This window comes from Jaculus jaculus, chromosome 1 (genome assembly GCF_020740685.1).
Source record: "Jaculus jaculus isolate mJacJac1 chromosome 1, mJacJac1.mat.Y.cur, whole genome shotgun sequence".
NCBI lineage: Eukaryota > Metazoa > Chordata > Mammalia > Rodentia > Dipodidae > Jaculus > Jaculus jaculus.
The window spans coordinates 308276181-308299156 of record NC_059102.1 but is presented as its reverse complement, the minus strand read 5'-3'; the positions used below and the strand labels follow the sequence as shown (position 1 = coordinate 308299156).

Here is a 22976-nt window from a genome sequence, read left to right as displayed (position 1 = left end):
CATATACAATACAAAAATACAAAACAAATATCCTACAGTACACAAATCTTGCAGAGTATATGTGGTGAAAGATTCCATAAAATGTGTTTGAAGATGTATTTTCTTTCCTTCTATTTCAGTACATAAAATGTGCTTTTGAGGCCACTGGTCAGTACATACATACTTAGAATTACAGGAAATTTTGTAGTGAGTTCAATTCAACAACTTAGAAGCCAGTCACAGAAAGTACATCTTCTCAATTTCCTGTCTTCATACAATGTTATACCTTTTTTTCTTGTATATAAATCTTAAAAAAAAATTGAAAACCAGCCAAATACTTAAAGCAGTATGTACATTTACATTTTTGGTGGTGGTTTGTATTTTAAAAGAAACAGCTTCCATACGATCTGCCTCAAGTTTTGGTGGAAATGCTCGCACAGAAGTAGGAACAAAACCAAGAGAGGCACATTCCAGATACTGAGTTACTGTGGTAGCAAGCGCGTGCTTGATGACAACTGGAGGCAGACGAAGTCCATCAGAGTGAAGTGGGCTGTTTCAAATATTCAATACTTCACATAAACTTCTTTTTTTAATTGGTTTTTTTCTTTTTTTAAAGAGCTAAGCATCTTTATCCACTGATAGCAATGCAATACCTAGTATATGTCGACGTGAAACAAAACAAAATGCCCGTAAGAAAAAAAAAAAAAGGTCTCATTTTCTCTAAATTTACTTTCAGTCAATAGTCCAGTAACATTTTCTTCTCAATACAATACTCCCTCTCTATATAAGGCTGTTCCTGGGAGCCAGACAGTTTAGGAAATGAGGGAATAAAGTTAGGCAAGTAACTGCTTGAAGCTGTAAATAGATAATAACTTTTCACTTCCCTCTTAATGTGTTAATAGCTGTGTCTAAAAAAATATGCAATTCTTAAAAAGGTACCATTTCTGATTTCTTTATTATCTGTAACTTTTGGAAACTAATCACATGAAACTACAAAATTAGCAAATGTCTTGAAATCTGTATATAAAACATAAATTACCTCTAATTTCAAACTCTCATTTATTAGTGTATCACTCAATCTTTTAAAAAAATGAAAAAGAAATAAAGCTGGCTCCAAAGATAAGTCTTATACCATTCTTTTAAAAAAGGAAGCTGTTCCTTCTAACTTTACACCCCAACACCCAGTTTCAAAAGCGTCATTGAATTGTCTTGGTCATGGACATTTCTGTGATGAGACTTTATATTTCGTTCCCACAGCTTCTGGTTGTCAGAAAACCCATGCTTCCCCTTATTGAAGGAGTTTGGTCCGGCTGAGGTTGGTGTATCCCTTCCAATATTCTTCATCCTCATCTTTGCTTCTGGGGGCATTTCCTCTGGTTCACTATCTTCATTTTCATTAAAAGCTGCTGCTACTGAAAGTGTTTTTGGAGCAAGAGTGGGAACAGTTTCCTTAGGCTTGCTTGACCCGAGTCTGATGGAGATGGCGGAGGCTCTCCTGGCCGTCTGACTGCCCATGGCAAATCCAAACTTGGAGGCCTTTGCGGGCTTTGTGGGGACGTCCACAGCTTCTGCAGCTGACCGCTTCTCAGCGCTGCGACGGGAGCTTTCCCCTCCATTACTGGAAGAAACAGTCTTAGTTTTCACAGGTTTTTCTGCTTCTTCTTCAGGTCCTCCGGCTGCCCGGCTCTCTGCGGCTTTCCGGGGCTCTCCTCTCCCGCCTTCCCGTCCGCCATCTTCCCCGCCCCGGCCTCCCCTCTCTTTCTCTCTTTCATAAATAATTTTTTTTAAAAATTAAAAGGGAAAGAGAAGACCGCAGAGAACTTTGTTGGAACTGGCCTACTCGCAAAAGGGCTGACTGTGTTCTGCTGCCCAGGTCCAGAGTTTGATCAAGGTTAAATTTGTAATCAACTGATGTGCTTGGCTAACAATATGGAACTGATTGATGTAAGATTTTATAACTAGAGAAATTTAAACAAGTTTAAAATTACTGGCACTAAGACTGGTTTTAGGTTACTAAAGCTGCTATTGTCAAACACATTAGCAGTCTTAGGGAAGATGGCCCAACATTGCAACAGTGGAGAAAATGCCTGAGGAAAGAGTGAAGGGTAGAAATGCAAACTCCTTTAAAAGGAAGGAACCTGTGGGCATGGTGGGATGGTGCACGCCTTTAATCCCAGCACTCGGGAGTCAGAGGTAGGAGGATCCCTGTGAGTTCAAGGCTACCCTGAGACTACATAGTGAATTCCAGGTCAGCCTGGGCTAGAGACCCTACCTCGAAAAACCAAAAAAAAAAAAAAAAAAAGAAAGGAAGGAACCTATTCTTTAAGGTCACAATTTATTTCTTCCCTGAATTAAGAATATGGCTGTGTCCTGCACACCTGGTACTGGTTTCAGAAGCATGAAAAATGCATGAAGTGGGTCATGAAGTGCACATGGTTCCAGGAGCTGCTGCTGAGATGTGGTATGAGGCAGGGCGTGATGACCCTGATGAAGAGACTAGTGAAGCCACTGGAAGATGGACCACAGTTTGCATGGAGATCCGAAGATGTTTTGGATATACCAGGACCGTGCAAGTGCTACCATGGAGCACTGTTGGCTTGGTATAGAAAGTTTCCTTAGCTATTCAGCCCATCTGGAGGAGCAGAATTGGAAAATCTTGTCGCTGGTCACTGGTTATAGATATCAGACTTGAACTGCAGATGTTCGCCTAATGATCATTGACTTTGCATTGACCCAGTCTCTCCTTGTTATGCCTTATAGCAATAGAAATGTTTAGTCTGTGCCATTATATGTTGGAAATATGTAACTTGTTTTGATTTTACAAGACTCACAGTTAAATCTTAAAGTTAAATCTTAAGTTAAATCTCAGAGGAGACTTGGGACCTTGGAACAATCCTAAATTGGTAAAAACTGTGGGGACCTTTGAATTTGGACTGAACACAATATACAATGTGAAATGATTATGAATCTATTAGTGGTCAGGGGTGGAATGTGGTAGTTTGAATGGGTGTCCCCCAATAAATTTATGAGTTTTTTTCTTTTCAATGAAGTACCCTTTTTTTTTTCCTTTTTATTTATTTATTTGAGAGAGAGACAGCAAGAGGCAGAGAGAGAGAGAGAATGAGCATGCTAGCTCCAGCTGCAAACAAACTACAGACGCATGCGTGCCCTTGTGCATCTGGCTTACATGGGTCCTGGGGAAATGAACCTGGGTCCTTTGGCTTTGAAGGCAAGCACTTTAACTATTAAGCCACCTCTCAAGACCAGATTCAGAAGGTTTTTTTTTTTTTTTTTTTGGGGGGGGGTTTTCGAGGTAGGGTCTCACTCTGGTCCAGGCTGACCTGGAATCAGATTCAGAAGTTTTATTAAAACTATAACTTAGATTTCCAGCTGCCTGGCTAAAACAAGTGTCACTGTGGGTGGATATTGGGGTCCAGCCCCAAGGCGTTACTGGGGGCAGATCTATTACCAGCTGAAAGGTATGCAGAGTGCTTGAGCTCTGCCGAGCCTTCCCTGCTATTGATTGTGGTGCTTGCTTTGGGTGGTGCTAGTGGTTTCTTCTCTCTCTACTTGGGTCTGGGAAGGAAGGCCAGCCTCTTTCACCATCATAGAACTTCCCCTGGATCAGTAAGCTTCAAATAAATCCCTGCCTCCCATAAACTGTTTGGTTTTGGAGTTCATCCCAGCAGCATGGAGCTGACTATGACACACACCAACCACTTTGATAGAAACCCCAGTTTTCATGGGATGTCTTTAACAAGAAAAAGGCTGTGCATGGTGGCACATGCCTTTAATCCCAGCACTCAGAGGGCTGAGGTAGGAGGAATGCTGTGAGTTTGAGGCCACCCTGAGACTATATAGTGAATTCCAGGTCAGCCTAAACTAGAAAGTGAGATAAAATGTATGGTCTCCTAAAAGCACCACTGATCTTTCTCAACCATTTCATTCTAGCTACTTTCATGTATTACATTCTATTTCTGGAACTGGAATTGATGAATCTACCACATCATGGAATGAAAATATAACACACATTTTAAATGCATCTGGCTCCCTAGCAGCCTCTCAGCTAAGTTAGAGGTGACCACACACTTTAGAACAGAAGCTGAGGTGCGGGGGAGGCGGGGGTGACTGTCCCAGCTGTCTGGTTGCACATGTCTGCTGTGGGACACTGTGGTGGTTTGAATGGATGTCCCCCAATAGATTCCATAGTTTTATTAAAGTCTGTAATGTAAAGCTGGGTGTGGTGGTGCACGCCTTTCATCCCAGCACTTGGGAGGCAGAGGTAAGAGGATTGCCATGAGTTTGAGGCTATCCTGAGACCCTACCTCTAACAAACAGCTTGTAATTTAGATCTGCAGCTGCCTGGCTGGAGGTGTCACTGGGTGGATCCTGGAGTCCAGCTCTAAGGTGTCAGTCATTGGGGTGGATCTGAATTCCAATCAAAAGATATGCAGAGTGCGTGAGCTCTGCCTGGGGCTCCTGGAGCGTGCTGGCTGGAGTGGTGGTGGTGGCTTTTTGATTGTCTCTCTTGGCATGGACCTGTGAAAGTGGGCCAGCTTCTTCAGCCATTATAGAACTTCCCTTCAATGTATAAGCTTCAAATAAATTCCCTTCCTCCATAACTGTGCCTGGTTTGGAAGTTCATCGCAGCAGCCTGAAGCTGTGTGCTTCAGACACTGACATTTAGATGGTGAACTGCACTCCAATCAGCCATTCTTTTCTGTTGTCATTCTGCCATGGCTCTCTTTTTATGGGTTCATCTGTCCAACCAATATGACATATTTTTCCCCCAGTGTTGGGTATAGAACCCAGGGCACATGCATAGTAGGCAAATGATCTACAGCCCTAATGGATTTCTTTCATTAGAATTCACAGTTGGGAATGATTCTGTCCTTGGGATATGTGACCATGTAATCTATGCTGTCACACCAGTGAAGTATGATTTTATCTACTAGGTAAAGGCCAGGCACCTGCCACATATTCTTATGCTGAGAGGATAGGGCCTTACCATAAAGAATAATCTGGGGCTAGAAGATGGCTCAGTGGATAAAGTTCTTGTCACTGAAGATGAGGGCAGAAAACTGCACGTGTCATGAGTCTATTTCAAAAATTTACTATAGACAAGTGAAAATTACCAGAGGCAAGTACATTAAAAGTGCACATAGTATAGAGCCTGGGGATGTAGCCCAGTGGTAGAGTGCTTGCCCCCCCTGTACAAAACCATGAGTTCAAGCCCCAAGAACCTCAAAAAAAAAAAAAAAAGGCAATGAACAGCAACTGTTCCTGACTGGTTAGATTATGAGTATTTCTTTTATAACTAAAAAAAGACATTTAGAGAAGCTTGATACTATGCATTTGTTCTGCATCATCTCTATAGACATGGGGTGTGTGGGGGGTGACAGGATTCCAGCCTTTGAGTTCAGCAGAGGCCTGCGCTGTCCAGTCCAGCTACCACTCAGCTGAATAAATCATGGTCCCCAAAGAGCCTGCAGACCTGCGTCAGCCAATGATAACATCGATCTACCACTAACTTCCTCCCCAACTTCTAAGAAATCCCACCCTTGCTATCATCAAGAAGTCTGACCCTCGCCTGTGATGAATGAAGTGACCATCGGAAAATATCCGAATAAGTGAGGTAGCATAACTTGTTGCCAAAGCCCCCCAAACTCTGAGACCTCACCACTAGACCTGAGCGCTGTGTGGGACTCTGAAGAGCCAAAAGTACTGCCGAGGAACATCAGCAGCCATTCGTTGCTGTGGGCAGAAGAGACCCAGGATGTAGAAAGGCACGCAGCTTCTCCCGGTACCACTTTCTAGTCCCTGGGCTGTCTTCCCTCCCTCCACTCCTTTCCTAGATCTGACCTGTCCCCCACAGAGGCGAGGACTTAGAGGTTTCCAGTCTGGGGTCTGTCAGTCAACGTGTGGCCGAGAAGAAAGCAAGACACAGCAGCACAGGAGGAAGGAGCGGCTGGGCCCGAAGACCCGGACGCGGCTCCTGAGCTAACACGCATGTTCCTGGCTCTTGTTTGGTCTATAAAGCAATAATTAGAGGGTTCTAAAATGGTTTTTGAGGCAGGGTCTCACTCTAGACTTACATGAAATTCACTACATAGTCTCAGGCCTAAATTTTTTTTTTTTTTTAAGAAATGGAACCTTTTTTTGCACGCATGTGTAGTGTGGTGTACGTGCACTTGTCGGTGCATGTGCATGTAAGAGGCTGACGTTAGGTGCTTTCCTCAAACACTCTCTGTGGTGGTTTGAGTCAGGTGTCCCCAATAAACTTAGGTATGCTAGATGCTAGGTTCCCCAGCTGATGGCAATTGGAAATTAAAGCCTCCTGGAGGCAGTGTATTGTTGGGGGTGGACTTACGGGCATTATAGCCAGTTTCCCCTTGGAGTGTTTGGCATACTCTCATGATGCTGTTGTCCACCTAAAGTTGGCCAGGGGGTGATGACCACCTTCTGCTTATGCCATCATTTTCCCTGCCATCATGGAGTGTCCCCTCAAGCCTGCAAACCAAAATAAACCTTTCTCTTCCCCACAAGCTGCTCTTGGTTGGGTGATTTTGTTTTCTTTCTTTCTTTCTTTCTTTTTTTCTTTTTGGTTTTTCAAGGTAGGGTCTCACTAGAGCCCAGGCTGACCTGGAATTCACTATGTAGTCTCAGGGTGGCCTCGAACTCACGGCGATCCTCCTACCTCTGCCTCCCGAGTGCTGAGATTGAAGGCGTGCACCACCACACCCGGCCTTGGCTGGGTGATTTCTACCAGCAATGCAACCCTGACTGCAACATTCTCCATCTTATTTCTTTTTTCCTTTGAGACAAATCTCTCACTGAACCAATTCAGCTAGACTAGCTAGCAGCCAAGTTCCAGGGATCCTCCTGTCTCCTCTACCAGCACTGGAATTACATCTATGTATCACTATGCACAACGTGTTATATGGGTGCTGGACAATCAACTCAGGTCCTCATAGTTGGAGGCAATTATCTCCCCAGCTTTGGAACCTCTTTTTTTTTTTTTTTAAGTAAAATTAGGGCTGGAGAAATGGCTTAGCGGTTAAGGCACCTGCCTGTGAAGCCCAAGGATTCAGGTTTGATTCCCCAGAACCCACTAAGCCAGATGCACATGGTGGCACATGCGTCTGGAGTTCATTTGCAGTGGCTAGAGGCCCTAGCACACCCATTCTCTCATCTTTCTTTAATAAATAAATGAAAATATTTAAAACAAAATTAGGAGTTGGGCATGGTGGCACACACCTTTAATCCCAGCACTCGGGAGGTAGAGGTAGGAGGATTGCCGTGAGTTCAAGGTCACCCTGAGAATACAGAGTGAATTCCAGGTCAGCTTAGGCTAGACTGAAACCCAACCTTGAAAAAAAAAAATAGGGGCTGTAGAGATGGCTTAGCGGTTAAGGTACATTCCTGCAAAGTCTATGGACCCAGGTTTGATTTCCCAGGATCCACGTAAGCCAGATGCACAAGGTGGTGTATGCGTCTGGAGTTCATTTGCAGTGGCTAGATACCCTAGTGTGCTCATTCTCTCTCTATCTGCCTATTTCTCTCTCTCTCTAATAAATAAATAAAAACAAAAATTTTTAATTATAAATAAAAAAATTTAAGTAAAATTACTCATGTATCACTTAGCAACAGGGTCATTTCCAGAGAACTGTGTCATCTAGCTTTCTGGATACACAAACATCATAGAGTATACTGACATCAAATTTAGGTGTACACCTACTACACACCTAGGCTATATGGCAAATACCATAATACATATGGTATAGCATCAACCAGAACATCCAAGGTGTTACTTACTATACAGCAAGTTTAGACAAATAAAACCAGGGGAGCTCTGGCTAAAGAGATGGAAGAGAAGGCAAAGCTCAACTTGCTCTCCCTCCTTAAAAAAAAGTCCTACAGAGACTGGGAATAGAAGGAACATATCTCAATATAATAAAGGCTATTTATGACAAGCCTACAGCCAACATATTACTAAATGGGGAAAAACTGGAAGCTTTTCCACTAAAATCAGGAACAAGACAAGGGTGTCCACTGTCTCCACTTCTATTTAATATAGTTTTGGAAGTCTTAGCCATAGCAATAAGGCAAGAGACACACATAAAAGGGATACAAATTGGAAAGGAAGAAATCAAGCTATCATTATTTGCAGATGACATGATTCTATACATAAAGGACCCTAAAGACTCTACTAGCAAGCTGTTAGAGCTAATCAAAACCTACAGCAATGTAGCAGGATACAAAATAAATACACAGAAATCAGTAGCCTTCATATATGCTAACAACAAACACACAGAGGATGAAATCAGAGAATCACTCCCATTCACAATTGCATCAAAAAAAATAAAATACCTTGGAATAAACCTAACTAAGGAAGTAAAGAATCTATACAATGAGAACTTTAAGACACTCAAGCGAGAAATTGCAGAAGACACTAGAAAGTGGAGAAACATCCCTTGTTCCTGGCTTGGAAGAATCAATATCGTGAAAATGGCAATCTTACCTAAAGCAATCTACACATTTAATGCAATCCCTATCAAAATTCCAAAGGCTTTCTTCATGGAAATAGAAAAAACAATCCAAAAATTCATTTGGAATCATAAAAAACCTCGAATATCTAAAATAATACTGAGCAACAAAAAAGAGGCTGGTGGTATCACCATACCTGATTTTAACCTATACTACAGAGCCATAGTAACAAAAACAGCATGGTACTGGCACAAAAACAGACATGTAGATCAGTGGAACAGAATAGAGGACCCAGATGTAAGCCCAAGTAGCTATAGCCACCTGATATTCGATAAAAATGCCAAAAATACTCATTGGAGAAGAGACAGCCTCTTCAGCAAATGGTGTTTTGAAAACTGGATAAATATCTGCAGAAGGATGAAAATAGATTCTTCTCTCTCGCCATGCACAAGAATTAAGTCCAAATGGATTAAAGACCTTAACATCAGACCGGAAACTTTGAAACTGCTAGAGGAAAAAGTAGGGGAAACCCTCCAACATATTGGTCTTGGCAAAGACTTTCTAAATACAACCCCAATTGCTCAGGCAATAAAACCACAGATTAACCACTGGGACCTAATGAAATTACAAAGATTTTGCACCGCAAAGGACACAGTGAAAAAAGCAAAGAGGCAACCTACAGAATGGGAAAAAATCTTCGCCAGCTATATATCTGATAAAGGATTAATATCTAGGATATACAAAGAACTCAAAAAGTTAACTAATAAGGAATCAAACAGGCCAATCAAAAAATGGGCTAAGGAGCTAAATAGAGAGTTCTCAAAGGAAGAAATACGAATGGCATATAAGCACCTAAAAAAATGTTCTATGTCACTAGTCATCAGGGAAATGCAGATTAAAACTACATTGAGATTCCATCTCACTCCTGTCAGATTGGCCACCATCATGAAAACAAATGATCATAAATGTTGGCGGGGATGTGGAAAAAAAGGAACCCTTCTGCACTGCTGGTGGGAATGCAATCTGGTCCAGCCATTGTGGAAAACAGTGTGGAGGTTCCTAAAGCAGCTAGAGATTGATCTACCATATGACCCAGCTATAGCACTCCTAGGCATATATCCAAAGGATTCATCTCATTTCCTTAGAAGTACATGCTCAACCATGTTTATTGCTGCTCAATTTATAATAGCTGGGAAATGGAACCAGCCTAGATGTCCCTCAACAGATGAGTGGATAATGAAGATGTGGTACATTTATACAATGGAGTTCTACTCAGCAGTAAAGAAAAATGAAGTTATGAAATTTGCAGAAAAATGGATGGACCTGGAAAGTATTATACTAAGTCAGGTAACCCAGGCCCAGAAAGCCAAGCGCCACATGTTCTCCCTCATATGGGGATCCTAGCTACAGATGATTGGGCTTCTGTGTGAGAATGAAAATACTTAGTAGCAGAGGCCAGTAAGTTGAAAAGGAGACATAAAGGGTGGAGAAAGGAAGGGAGGAGGATACTTAATAGGTTGATATTGTATATATGTAATTACAATGATTGTAATGGGGAGGTAATATGATTGAGAATGGAATTTCAAACGGGAAAGTGTGGGGGTGGGGAGGGAGGGAATTACCATGGGATATATTTTATAATCATGGAAAATGTTAATAAAAATTTAAAAAAAAAAAAAAAAAAAAGAAGAGGCTTCTTGGGCTGGGGAGCTGTCTGGGCGGTTAAAGGTGCTGGCTTGCAAAGCCTGCTGGCCTGGGCCAGCCCACTTCAATTTCACAGTTCCTATGTAAAGCCAGCTGCACAAAGTGGTGTATACACCACTGGAGTTTACAGCAGCAAGAGTCCCTGGTGCATCCACTTTCTCATCCTCTCTCTGTTTGCAAATAAATACTGTATTATTTAAAAGAAGAGGCTTCATGGTTGAGGAATTTGCCGCCAAAGCCAAAGGATCCTGGTTCAATTCTCCAGGACCCATGTAAAGCAGATGCACAAGGGGGCCACATGTGTCTAGAGTTTGTTTGCAGTGCCTGGGGGCCCTGGTGCACCCATTCTTTGCCTCTCTCTCAATCTCTCAAATAAATAAATAAGACGTATTAAAAAAAAAAACAAATTAAAAAAAAAAAAGAAGAGGCTTCAGGCATTCTTCCAAGAGACCAATAGAGTCTTAGAGTGAGTGGATCAGAAAGCTCTCATTCCATAACCCTTCAGCCCCCCAAGTCTGAGGCGAGCTTACCGGTCGATGGCAATGACCCCAAGGGTGAGCATGCTGGCCGAGCTGACGAGCAGGTAGAGGAGAGCCGAGAAGTTGCACCAGACCACGCCGAAGATCCATTCCCTCCGGATGGAGCTAGTCACCACGAAGGGCAGCACCAGCACGGACAGCAGGAAGTTGGACAGGGTCAAGCTGAAGACGAACTTGTTGCTGAGGGTGAGGAGGTAGGACTTCTTGTACAAGGTGACCACAATGACCAGGTTACCCAGGCAGACAAACACGGTGATGATGATGATGGCGATGAACTCAGTAAGCACGATGCCCCCTTCACCCCCTTCCGCTGCAGTCAAGTTGCTCAGCTCCTTCCTGTAGCCGAGGGAGGAGTTGAGGCTCATGGTCAGCGCATCCTGGGATGGGGTGAGCAGAGCATGCTGGACGACTGCAGACGAGGCAAGAGGAGGGGCGGGAAAAGACTCGTCAGATCAGCGCACCTCCCCAGAGGCTCGGCCCTGGGCCCTACATCACAACGGCGAGTCTAGAGATGCGGCCTGTCTTTCCCATGCAAACTCTACATAGTCGTTTTTGTGTGCAATATGTTGTGCCTCTGGAAATTACTTCCCCCCTCCAGTCTAAATCCTTGCGATAACTTGAATCTGGAATGTCTCCCAAAGTTTAGTAAAGCCTCAGCCCTCAACCTGGTATCACATTAAGTGAAACCTTTAAGAGGTGGGGCCCGGCGGGAGGTCTTAGGCCTTTAGGTATGTGCCCTCGGAGGGCCTGTACCATGCTGGACTCTTTCTTTCAGTGTTTTTTCTATCCGCTGCTATGAAGTAAGCAGCTTGGCCCCACCCATGCTTCCACCACGAAATGCTACTTGCCACAGGCCCCAAAGCAACGGGGCCAACCAATCCAACACTATGAGTCAAAATAAATCTTTCCCTTTTTAATTTCTCATGAGGTATTAGGAACCAAACTCAGGGGCCTGCACATGCTAGGCAATTGTAGCGCAGACCTATACCTTCAACATACAGTCAGGGACAAGTGTACTACGGGGGACATTTTGCAGACAGCTACTTTAGATCCTGGCTAATCAGGGGTTATTCAGAACTGGCAAAATCGGCATCACTTGGGAGCTCACTGGGGCTGCAGCTGTGGAATCACAATCCAGACGTTAAGCCCAGCTCCAGCTGATCTGCGTTTGCACCCGCTTGACAGAAAGATTATCAGAGGAACTGTTCTGAGTTCCCTGTTCTCCCTAAACAGGGCTAACCAAGTTCTAGACCAGCCAGGCTATCTCAGAAAAATGACGAGGGTGCAGGGGAGGTGCTGGAGAGATGGCTTAAAGAAGTTAAGGTGCTTGCCTACGAAGCCTAAGGAACCAGGTTCTATTCCCTAGTACCCGTGTAAGTCAGATGCACAAGGTGGTGCGTGAATCTGGAGTTTATCTGCAATGGCTACAGGCCCTGGCATACCATTCTCTCTCGCTCTCTAATAAATAAATAAATAGAAAAAAGAAGCTAAGAGCACAACACTAAAGTAGACTTGAGACACACCCATCATGGCTCAGGGAATTTTGCAAAAGAGCGGGCAGAAAGACTGTAAGAGCCACAGATAAAAATAGTTTAAAAAAAAAAAAAAACAAATGTAGGGCTAGAGGGATGGTTTAGCAGTTAAGGAGTTTGCCTGCAAAACCAAAGGACCCAGGTTTGATTCCCCAGGACCCACGGTAGCCAGATTCACAAGGTGGCTCACGTGTCTGGAGTTTGTTTGCAGTGTTTGCAGTGGCTGGAGGCCCTGGCGTGCCCATTCTCTCTCTCTCTCTGTCAAATAAATAAATATGAAAAAAAAAAATAATGTAGCCAGGTGTGGTGGAGCACACCTTTAATCTCAGCACTTGGGAGACAGCAATAGAAGGACTGTTGTGAATTCAAGGCCAGCCTAAGACTACATAAATTACAGGTCAGCCTGGGCCAGAATGAGACCCTACCTCAAAACTACCCACCACCCCCCAAAAAAGATCAAAAGTTTACTTAGATGTTGATAATGGTATGGGAACTTTGCACCTGACTTAGAGTGTGGAGGAAGTAAGCACACTTGTCATGCTGGGAACGATGCAAATTACAGAGCAAGGAAGAAGAATCCAGCTGGTCAGATGGATCAATATGAACTCATTATCCTCCAAATATAAATATAAAAATAGAGTCGGGCATGGTGGTGCACGCCTTTAATCCCAGCTTTCAGGAGGCAGAGGTAGAAGAATTGAATCACTGTGAGTTCAAGGCTACCCTGAGACTACATAATGAATTCCAGGTCAGCCTGGGCTAGACTGAGATCCTACCTTTAAAAACAAAAAAGGGCTGAAGGGATGGCTTAGCACTTAAGGCATTTGCCTACAAAGTCAAAGGACCCAGGTTCGATTCCCCAGGACCCACATTAGCCAGTTGCACAAGGGGGCGCACGTGTCTGGAGTTCTTTTACAGTGGCTGGAGGCCCTGACGTGCTCATTCTCTCACTCCCTCTTTCTCTCTCAAATAAATAAATAAAATATTTTTTTAAAAAAGCAAAACAAGAAGAAGAAGAAGAAAAAAGAGGTTCTAGGAAATCCCCCACATGTGTAGTGAGAAACATTAAGAAATCAGAATGGAATTTAAAAGGCATATGAGGGAATAATTAGTACTTTATGAAGTACAGCCACCTTGCTCAGAAAAAAAGTATAGTGTTTTCACTTATGAGAATCTTTTCTGGCAATATTGACCCAACTAATGTGAATGACCTTCCTATTCCAGATGTATAAAATGCTGGATTAAATGTGATCCAAAAAAATTTTTAAACAGCCCAGTTGAAAAAAAGAAATTGGGTTGGAATTATGGCTTGGTGATTAAGGCACTTGCCTGCAGGGCCTGGGGACTCAGGTTCAATTCTCTAGTACCCACATGAGCCAGACACACAAGGTGGCGTGTGTGCCTGAATTTCATTTGCAGTGGCTGGAGGCCTTGGCGTGCCCATTCTCTCTCTCTCTTCATATTTGTATATGTGTGTATACATTTTATATACATATATATATACATGTATGTATGTATATTAATTCCTCTTTCTTTCAAATAAATTAAATTAAGTAAAGAAATGAGCCAGGCATGGTGGCATATGCCTTTAATCCCAGCACTTGGAAGGCAGAAGTAGGAGGATCACTGTGAGTTCAAGGCCACCCTGAGACAACATAGTGAATTTCAGGTCTGCCTGGTCTAGAGTGAAACCCTACCTTGAAAAACAAACAAACAAAAAAACCAGATGCACTGGGAGATTGCTCTCAGTGGTTAAAAACACTTGCTTGCAAAGCCTGCTAGCCAGGGTTCAATTCCACAATACCCATGTTAAGCCAGTTGCACAAACTGGTATACACACCTGGAGTTGGTTTGCAGAGGCAGAAGGCTCTGACATGCGTATTCTCATTCTCTCTCTCTTTCTCTCTTCTTGCAAACAAACAAATGAAAATATAAATTTATTTACTTGTAAGCACAGAGAGACAGGGAGAAGACAGACACAGTCACAGAGAGAGAGAGAGAATAGGTGCACCAGAATATCTAGATGCATGCACCACTTTGTGCATCTGGCTCTACATGGGTACTGGAGAATTGGGTCTTCAGGCTTTGCAGACAAATGCCTTAGCCACTGATCCATCTCTCCAACCAAAAAAAAAAAAAAAAAAAAAATTAAATCAAAAATAAAACAGAAATACAAGTATTAGAAGCAAGAGGAACCGGGCGTGGTGGCGCACACCTTTAATCCCAGCACTTGGGAGGCAGTAGTAGGAGGATCACCATGAGTACAAGGCCACCCTAAGACCACAGAGTGAATTCCAGGTCAGCATGGGCTAGAGTGAGACCCTACCTCAGAAAAAAAAAAAAAAAAGTTGATAAAACTCAAGACCAAAGTTGTAATCACATACCTTACTTGACTCAAATAAAACTAGCATAGGATGGCTTTGGAAACCATGGGGCAGAGGATGGAAATTAAAATCTTTCATTTTTTACTTTTAAAAAATTTGTTCACACACACACACACACACACACACACACACACTGCAAACGAATGCCCATCTGGCTTTATGTGCAGTGGCTGAGGAAATGAACACAAGCAGGCAGCTTTATAAGCAAGTGCCTTTAACTGCTGGGCCATTTCACCAGTCCCTAATATCCTTCATAACTGTATGTTCTAGAAGGGCTTTCCCCTTCCTCAAAAAGGTATTAGAAAAACTCCACATAATAGCCACAATCAGTGCCAAAAGCTTTAACCTAAGGCTCTGGGTAGGGTACCAAATCAATTTTTCCATAAGAAATCAGACAATGAAACATGTGCTATGCTGGCAACATTGTGTAAGCAAACACCTTTAGCCAATGAGCCACCATCTCTGTCCCCAATATATACATTTTTTTAAAACTTCTATTTGTTTTTTTAAATATTTTTATTTATTTGAAAGAGAGGGAGTAAAAGAGGGAGAGAGAGAGAGAATGGGCACACCAGGGCCTCCAGCCACTGCAAACAAACTCCAGACATATCTGCCACCATATGCATCTGGCTTATATGGGACCTGGAGAACTGAACCTGGGTCTTTAGGCTTCACAGGCAAGCACCTTAACCACTAAGATACCTCTCCAGCTCCCAATTTATACATTTTATGGTACAAAAATCCAAGCTCATAAATTGATTTAAAAAAAATCATGAACATCCAATGTAACTTTAATACTCACAAAACAACTCTGAAAAACTGATGAAAATCAGAAAAATCAACATTCAAGAATTTCAACGATCAAACACATATAAATAAAATAACAAATATGGGGAAAGCAAGAATAATAAAGACAAAGGAAAGTATTCTGAAAAGGCTGAGTGTAATGTTATATAATCCCAGCACTTGGGAGCTAAGGCAGGAGGATCATGAGTTCCAGTGAATTCTGGCTTACATGATATCCTGTCTCAATAATTTATTTACTTATTTATTTTGGTTTTTCGAGGTAAGGTCTCACTCTTCAGGCTGACCTGGAATTCACTCTGTATTCTCAGGGTAGCCTCGAACTCTCAGCAATCCTCCTACCTACTGCCTCCCAGGTGCTAGGATTAAAGGCATGCACCACCACACCCATTCTGTCTCAATGTTTAAAAAAGGTACTATGAAAAGATAATACAGAATTATCAGAAACAGAACTTCTAGAAATTGAAATTTTGTCATCAAAATTGCAAAATAAATAGAGATATTAAACAGCAAAAGAGAAAGATGGTGAACTGAAAGAGGGGCTTGGAAAAATGACTCAGAATGCAAGCAGAGATTAAGAAAAAAAAGAAAAAGAAATAAAATCCAAGACACAGAGGGCTAGGGACACACCTCAGTTGGTAGAGGGCCTGCTTAGCACAAATGAAGCCCTGAGTTTGAGCGCCAGTGCCTCATGAATTGGGTGTGGTTGTGCATGCCTCTATTCTCAGCATTTCTTTTTTTTTTTTTTGGTTTTTGAGGTAGGGTCTCATTCTGGCCCAGGCTGACCTGCCTGGAATTCACTATGTATTCTCAGGGTGGCTTCGAACTCTTGGCGATCCTCCTACCTCTGCCTCCCGAGTGCTGGGATTAAAGACATGCGCCACCACGCCCGGCCTCTCCGCCCTTCTTGAGGTACAGGCAAGAGGATCACAAGCTTATGGTCATCCTTGGCTACATAGAAAGTTCGAGGCCAGCCTTGGAGACCCTGTTTCATTTAAAAATAAACAAATAAATAGGCTGGAGAGATGGCTTAACAGGTAAGGCACTTTGCGAGGCCTAAAGACCCAAGTTCAATTCCCCTGTACCCGTGTAAGCCAAATGCACAGAGTGGCACATACGTCTGGAATTCATTTGCAGTGAGTGATTAGAGGCCTTGGCACATCCATTCTCTCTCTTTCTCTCCTTAAATAAATTTTTAAAAAATTCTGTTTTGTAGGCACTTGCCTACAAAGCCTAATGACCAGGGTTCAATTCCCCATTACCCATGTAAAGCCAGATGCACAGAATGATGCATACATCTGGAATTTGTCCGCAGAGGGTAGAGGCCCTGGTGTGCCCATTCTCATTCTCTCTCTCTCTCTCTCCTTGCAAATAAATAAAAATATAAATATAAATAAGTCCAACCTACATTAGATTAGACAGAATTTAGAACTATGCTACCTTCATTTGTGTTAATTTAGAAGTACAGTTGAAACGTTTCTAGAATTAAAGAAACACAAGTCTTCAGAGTGAAGAGTAAATCATAAAAAAAAAAATCTGTACCAAGGTTCATCATAACACAGTAAGATACAGAGAAAACATTCCAAGTCAGTATGTTCTCAGGGCTGAGACGTTAGCAATGGCTGTTTGTAGAGGACAGTGGGCAACTCAATGGTTTGTTTGTTTGTTTGTTTTTTTTAATGAAGGACTAACAATTTGTCAGTATTAGTCAAATAAGAGAACTAACATAATAAAGGTGATCCCTGAAAGAATAAAAAAATGAGATGCAGAGCTAGAGACAGAGCTTAGCAGTTAAGGTACTTGCCTGTGAAGCCTAAGGACCCAGGTTAAATTCTCCATTATCCACCTAAGCCAAGATGCACAAGGTAGTGCATGCATATGGAGTTCATTTGCAGTGGCTAGAAGCCCTGGCACGCCCATCGTCTATCTCTGCCTCTTTCTTTGTCTCTCAAATATGTGTGTGTGTGTGTGTGTGTGTGTACGTATGTATATTTAAAAATAGGATGTAAAAGTTCCAATTCGGGAGCTGGAAGGACGCGCACGAGGCACTCCACCCTCAGTGGCCCCGTCGGCAGCCTGCCAGTAAGCTGCGGAATGACAGAGTCATTGTTGGCAGCGGTCCTGGGAGTCTCCTGGTCCAGAGCCCCCGGGAGGCTGAGGAAGTATGTGAGCCAAAGAGCTGCCCACCCAGGGAAATCTAAACTCCCAGTGTCTGCCAGAGGCCTCGAGAGGGCAGGCACAAGCCCCAGCGAATCCCCAGGGCTGCCAGAACTTTAAAGAACACCAGAGGGACTTGGAAAGCCCCGGCCAGTGCAGGCTTCCTGGCAGACACCCAGCTTACCCTGACAAGCCAGGGCCCATTGAATAGAAGCAAATTCCATGGTGACTCACATTTCCACTCTCCCGAGCAACTCCGTAGCCAGACACAAAGGTGTTTCTGAACTCCCACACTCCTATACCCAGCCCTGACCCAACCATCCACTTCTTGCTTCCCAATACACAGCCAGGACAGTAATACAACTGAGGTATTAATGAACCCATTAGAAATTATCCCCTCTCTGCGGATCACAGAGAAGATGGGCAGCTATTCATCTTCTCTGCCCCAGCTCCCTGGATGACAGTTCTCCTCTGGGACTGCCTTCAGCGTAGATGTAAGTCAGTGGCTGGATTAGACAACTGGCAACAGCCTCAAGCCATCCAAAGCCAACATTTGTCACTTGAGACAGTGATCAATATCCACCTGGGTCCTGAGTATGGAGGCTGGTAGGTATCTATCTGTTGTGTGACAAGTCCCAAGAAACAATTCAAGAACAGCCTTGAGTCAGGACAGAATCACCACAATAGAAGCTTCTCTCCTTTATATGATGATGAATTTGGACATCTGTGGCCTCACCTCACATTCTCCTCCAGAACTGTGATTATGACTGACTTACAGAGGACTATTTTTTCCTGTTTGTAATACTGCTGCCTGCACTCATCAGGACTGTGGCTTGGTGACTGAAGCTATATACATTGACACCAAACCCAAGCCCCTCATGACCCTAAGTAAATCCTGTGACATCTGTACCCTTGTCTATGCAGTGAATTTTATCTTCTGCATAGAGGCATTATAAAAACGGAGTTTGTGTGCACTGTGGAGCACAGTGTGCCTTTGCTGCTTTGATGGGGCTATCTGAAGAGCGTACCCTGGATCTACTTTAGACAACCCTTCCTCAGGCTGGAGAGATAGGTTAAGTGCTGTCTTGAAAAGCCTGAAGGCCTAGGTTTGATTTCCCAGGACCCACGTAAAGCCCGATGCACAAAGCAGCATATATGTCTGGGGTTCATTTGCAGTAGCAATTGGCCCTGGCGCAACCATTCATTCTCTCTCTCTCTCTCTCTCTCTCTCTCTCTCTCTCTCTCTCTCTCTCTCTCCCTTGCAAATAAATAAAATTATTTTTGTTTGTTTGTTGTTTTTTCCGAGGTAGAGTTTCACCCTAGCCCAGGCTGACCCGGAATTCACTATGTAGTCTCAGGATGGCCTTGAACTCACAGAGATCCTCCTAACTCTGCCTCCAGAGTGCTGGGATTAAAGGTGTATGCCACCATGCCCGGCTTTATTCCCAGTTTCTTTAGGATTACCATTAAGGGATGTTGAATTTTGTCAAATGCCTTTACTGCATCTATTGAGATGTCCATTTTTATTGTCAGTTCATTTATATAGCGGAGTACTTTTATTTATTTATTTATTTTATTTATTTTTTTCGAGGTAGGGTCTCACTCTAGCCCAGGCTGACCTGGAATTCACTATGTAGTCTCAGGGTGGCCTTGAACTCACAGAGATCCTCCTACCTCTGCCTCCAGAGTGCTGGGATTAAAGGTGTGTGCCACCACACCTGGCCTTAAATAAAAAAAATTTTTAAAGGAAAAGAAAACCTTTTCTCTATTTTGTCATTTGGGAAAAGCCAACATCACTTCCAGCTCTGGGAGTCAGCTCTTGATCTAGGGTGGACCAGCTGTTCACAGCAATTGGCCAGGGATGATCACAGGACCCTACGCTTAGGATTCTGGCTGCCAGTGTGAGAGGACAGACTAGCCCAGCATGGGGCCATAGTCTGATGAAACAGGATCGTGGGTTTACAGCAGCTGGCCACTTCTGACACCACATGGGAAAGGTTTACTGGAAACTAAAGCCCAGGGGGGCACAGGAGAGAAGAAAGGGAGGAAGGGAAGGAGAAACAGTACAGGGAAGAAGGTGCAAAATGTAGAAATGCAGGATAAAAGTCACTCCATCTGACAGGCATGGTGGCGCACGCCTCTAACTTTCTTTCATCCCAGCACTCGGGAGGCAGAGGTAGGAGATTATTGTGAGTTCAAGGCCACCCTGAAACTACAGAGTGAATTCCAGGTCAGCCTTGGCTAGAGTGAGACTCTACCTTGAAAAACCAAAAAAAAAAAAAAAAAAAAGGTTACTCCATCCTCCATCCACAAATGCTGGTAGAAGATCTGCAACTTAAACCTTGTTCTCCATTACACTCGCCAGACTGTTCCCTGTATCTGTGCTAATTCTGACAGATCTCTATCACTTGCAGCTTAAAGAGCCGTGACTAATACTCTGATGCATTATGATCTGCATCCAACACGTCAAGAATCCACCAATGCCAAATCATGCCAACTCCTTAGACACGGCCCTGCGACCTCAGCTTTCCTTTTGAAATACAATGTCCTTATCCTTTCTTCTTGCCATGGATGGACCCATGGGCTGTCCTTGGATGGGAGTGTAAAAAAGATATTCACCCCTACAGCCTAGATTCTGTACAGACAGAAGAACTGTGTCCCACCCAACAAGCACTGTGAGGCAAAGCTGACCTCCCTATTTCCTGAGAGCCTGCGGGGTGAGGAACGCACTGTGAGGACAAAGGAAGGACTCAGCACATTACTAATGAGGAGCCATGGGCCGGACAAAACATACCTGTCCTACCTGGCCCTCAGCTCTAGAGGACAGTTCCTTTGGGCATAAAAATTATCTTCTGATAGCTGGAGGTGTGGCGCAGGCCTTTAATTTCAGCACTTGGGAGGCAGAGGTAGGAGGATCCAAGGCCACCCTGAGATTACAAAGTAAATTCCAGGTCAGCCCGAGCTACAGTGAAACCCTACCTCAAAAAACAAAACAAAACATTCTCTTCTGATTAACCTGCAGTCTGCCTGAGTGACTGGTTCATTTCCTGCCCCACACCTCTCAGGAGCTAGAGTGTTTTCCTCTAAGAGCAGATCTCTCTCCCCGCTTCATTGCCTCCCCGCACTCATCCTACAACCCATTTTGCCCCACCTGGAAAGCTAGGCCCACAGACACCCCCTCCTACAGGAATCAAATGCAGACAGACACAAATACACGGGAAGTTCAAATAACACAGCATCACTTCAAACAAGCAAACCAGGAGAGGGCACTGTGCTATTTTGGCCACGCTCTCCAGATGCTGCATCTCTGTACCTCAAAGCACTTTTATACACATCAATCAGTAACGTGGGGGCGGGTGGAGTTGGGAGGTGATTCTAATAACCACCTTGTTTTGCACTTAAGATAGCTGAAACGAAGAGTGTGAACACCCACTCCATCCCACCCACAAAGCAGGCCACACAGCTCGCTGAGTGCCAGAAAGAGGTCACAGGGTCCCCGGGTCTCCACACCTGTGTGTGCAGTGCTCCCTTCCCACCCTCCCCCCAGCCTCTTCTGGCAGTCACATAAATTAGTCCAAAGATGGCAGCCGCTGGGACACGGCATCTGCTAATCCCAAGCAGGTGCGCCGCCAGCCTTCCCAGTGTAGCTGAAGTGTACAACGTGTGGAGCTGTCTTTCTTGCCATGGGGTCCCACGGTCTAATCATGTGCTTCTTGAAGATCCACTTCAGAAACATCTCTATCACACCCTACAAGGCTCAGGGGCCATTGCAGAAGAATGTAAGAGCTAAAGGAAGGGGCGGGATGTTTACAATTCTGTCTTCCAGACGCAAAGTAGCCATGGTTGGTATTCATGGTCTCACAGTGGCCGACACTACCTGCGTAAGACCTGCATAACAGGAGGGGGGGGGAAATAATGACACCAAAATAACAGAAAAGACTAGTTGGAAAGAAGATATTAAGTGGAGGGAGAATTTGGGAAGGTGGTAGGGAAGGGCTATGACCATGGTATATTGTCTATTTTAAAAAAGGGGCTCAGCAATTAGAAGCACTTGCTTGCAAAGCCCAATGGCCTGGGTTCAATTCCCCACATAAAGCCACATAAAGCCAGATGCACAAAGTGGCACATGTGTCTGGAGTTCATTTGCAATGGCAGGAGGCCCTGGAGTGCCATTGTCTTTCTCTGTCTGCCTCTATCTCTCTCTAATAAATAAATAAATAAAATATTTTTTTAAAAAAACACCTTTCACTTCATATATGAAGCAGGTCTGAGCTCTGGTCTGTTTGGGAGAACACATCAAGGGAGGAAAAGAGGCTAGAATGTGAACCTTGTGATCCCTTTCTGTATTCTTAATTTTCAGGCAGGGAGACATGGCTCCATGCTCTGAGCCTGATCAGTGTCCCCTCAACATTCTTCTGCAGGTCTGCAGCACAGGGTTCTTTGCCAGCTCCTCCCACTGCCTTTGACCTTGTCCAAGAGAGCATGCCCAGTGAGTCTGTTAGACAGCTCTTCAAATCTGAGCTCTCCACATGTTACTTAACCTCTCCAGGCATCAGTTTCCCCACCTGTAAAACCGGGTGATGCACGCCTTTAGTCCCGGCACTCGGAAGGCAAAGGTAGGAGGATCGCCATAAGTTGGAGGCCACCCTAGACTACCTAGTGAATTCCAGGTCATCCTGGGCTAGAGTGAGTCCCTATCCAAAAGAACAAAAAGAGAGAGAGAGAGAGAATAGGTGTGATCTCTCACAGGTCTGGTGGGAGTAGTCACACTTGTACAGCTTTAAAAATAGTGCTTAGTTCCATAAAAACAGGCTCAGAAAGGTTCCTACGACTACTTTAAGAGACTGCTGGCATTAGCTATGTGATAGTTTATATTGACGGTGAACTTGACAGCATCTAGAGTCACAGTGAGGGATTATGGAGATTAGGATGACCAGGTGCAGGGCATGGGGGATGACCCTGACTAGAAGACCTACCTGCCCTGTGGGCAGCACCAGGACTGGGGTGTGGACTGTACAGAGGGAGAAGCTGCCAGAGCAGCAGCATTCATGGCTCTCTACTTCCTCCCTGTGCTGAATGCGGCCAGCTGCCTCAAGCTCTCACCACAGGGCCTGGAACCTGGGACCATCTGCTGAAATAAAGCCTTCCTCACTTAAGTGATTGTTGTCAGGTATTTTGTCCCAGCAATGAGAAGTTGACAACCTCTACAATGTGGTCCTGCGGCTATAAATCTATCTTCAAACCATCCATTTACCATAGCATGTGAGGTTTCACATGGTCTGACCTCACCTTAGTCCTACCCTTCTCATCCACTGACCCCTGCACAGACCCTCTGCTCCAGCCAGCTCTCACTGCTAACCTATTTTTGTCCACGCTTACCATCTGCTGGA

At 44.0% G+C, this 22976-nt stretch overlaps 1 protein-coding gene and 1 pseudogene across 3 annotated transcripts in view; both read right to left on the bottom strand.

The window, feature by feature from the left end:
- Positions 1-22976, bottom strand: part of Gpr161 (G protein-coupled receptor 161) — a 59222-nt gene that overhangs the window by 17286 nt on the left and 18960 nt on the right. For all 3 annotated transcript variants that reach the window (XM_045160782.1, XM_045160788.1, XM_045160792.1), the window contains exon 2: positions 10701-11118. In XM_045160782.1, the coding sequence (XP_045016717.1) occupies positions 10701-11074 (374 nt within the window). In that variant the 5' untranslated portion in view covers positions 11075-11118. The remainder of the gene's footprint in view (positions 1-10700; positions 11119-22976) is intronic.
- Positions 682-1712, bottom strand: LOC105944028 (annotated as a pseudogene).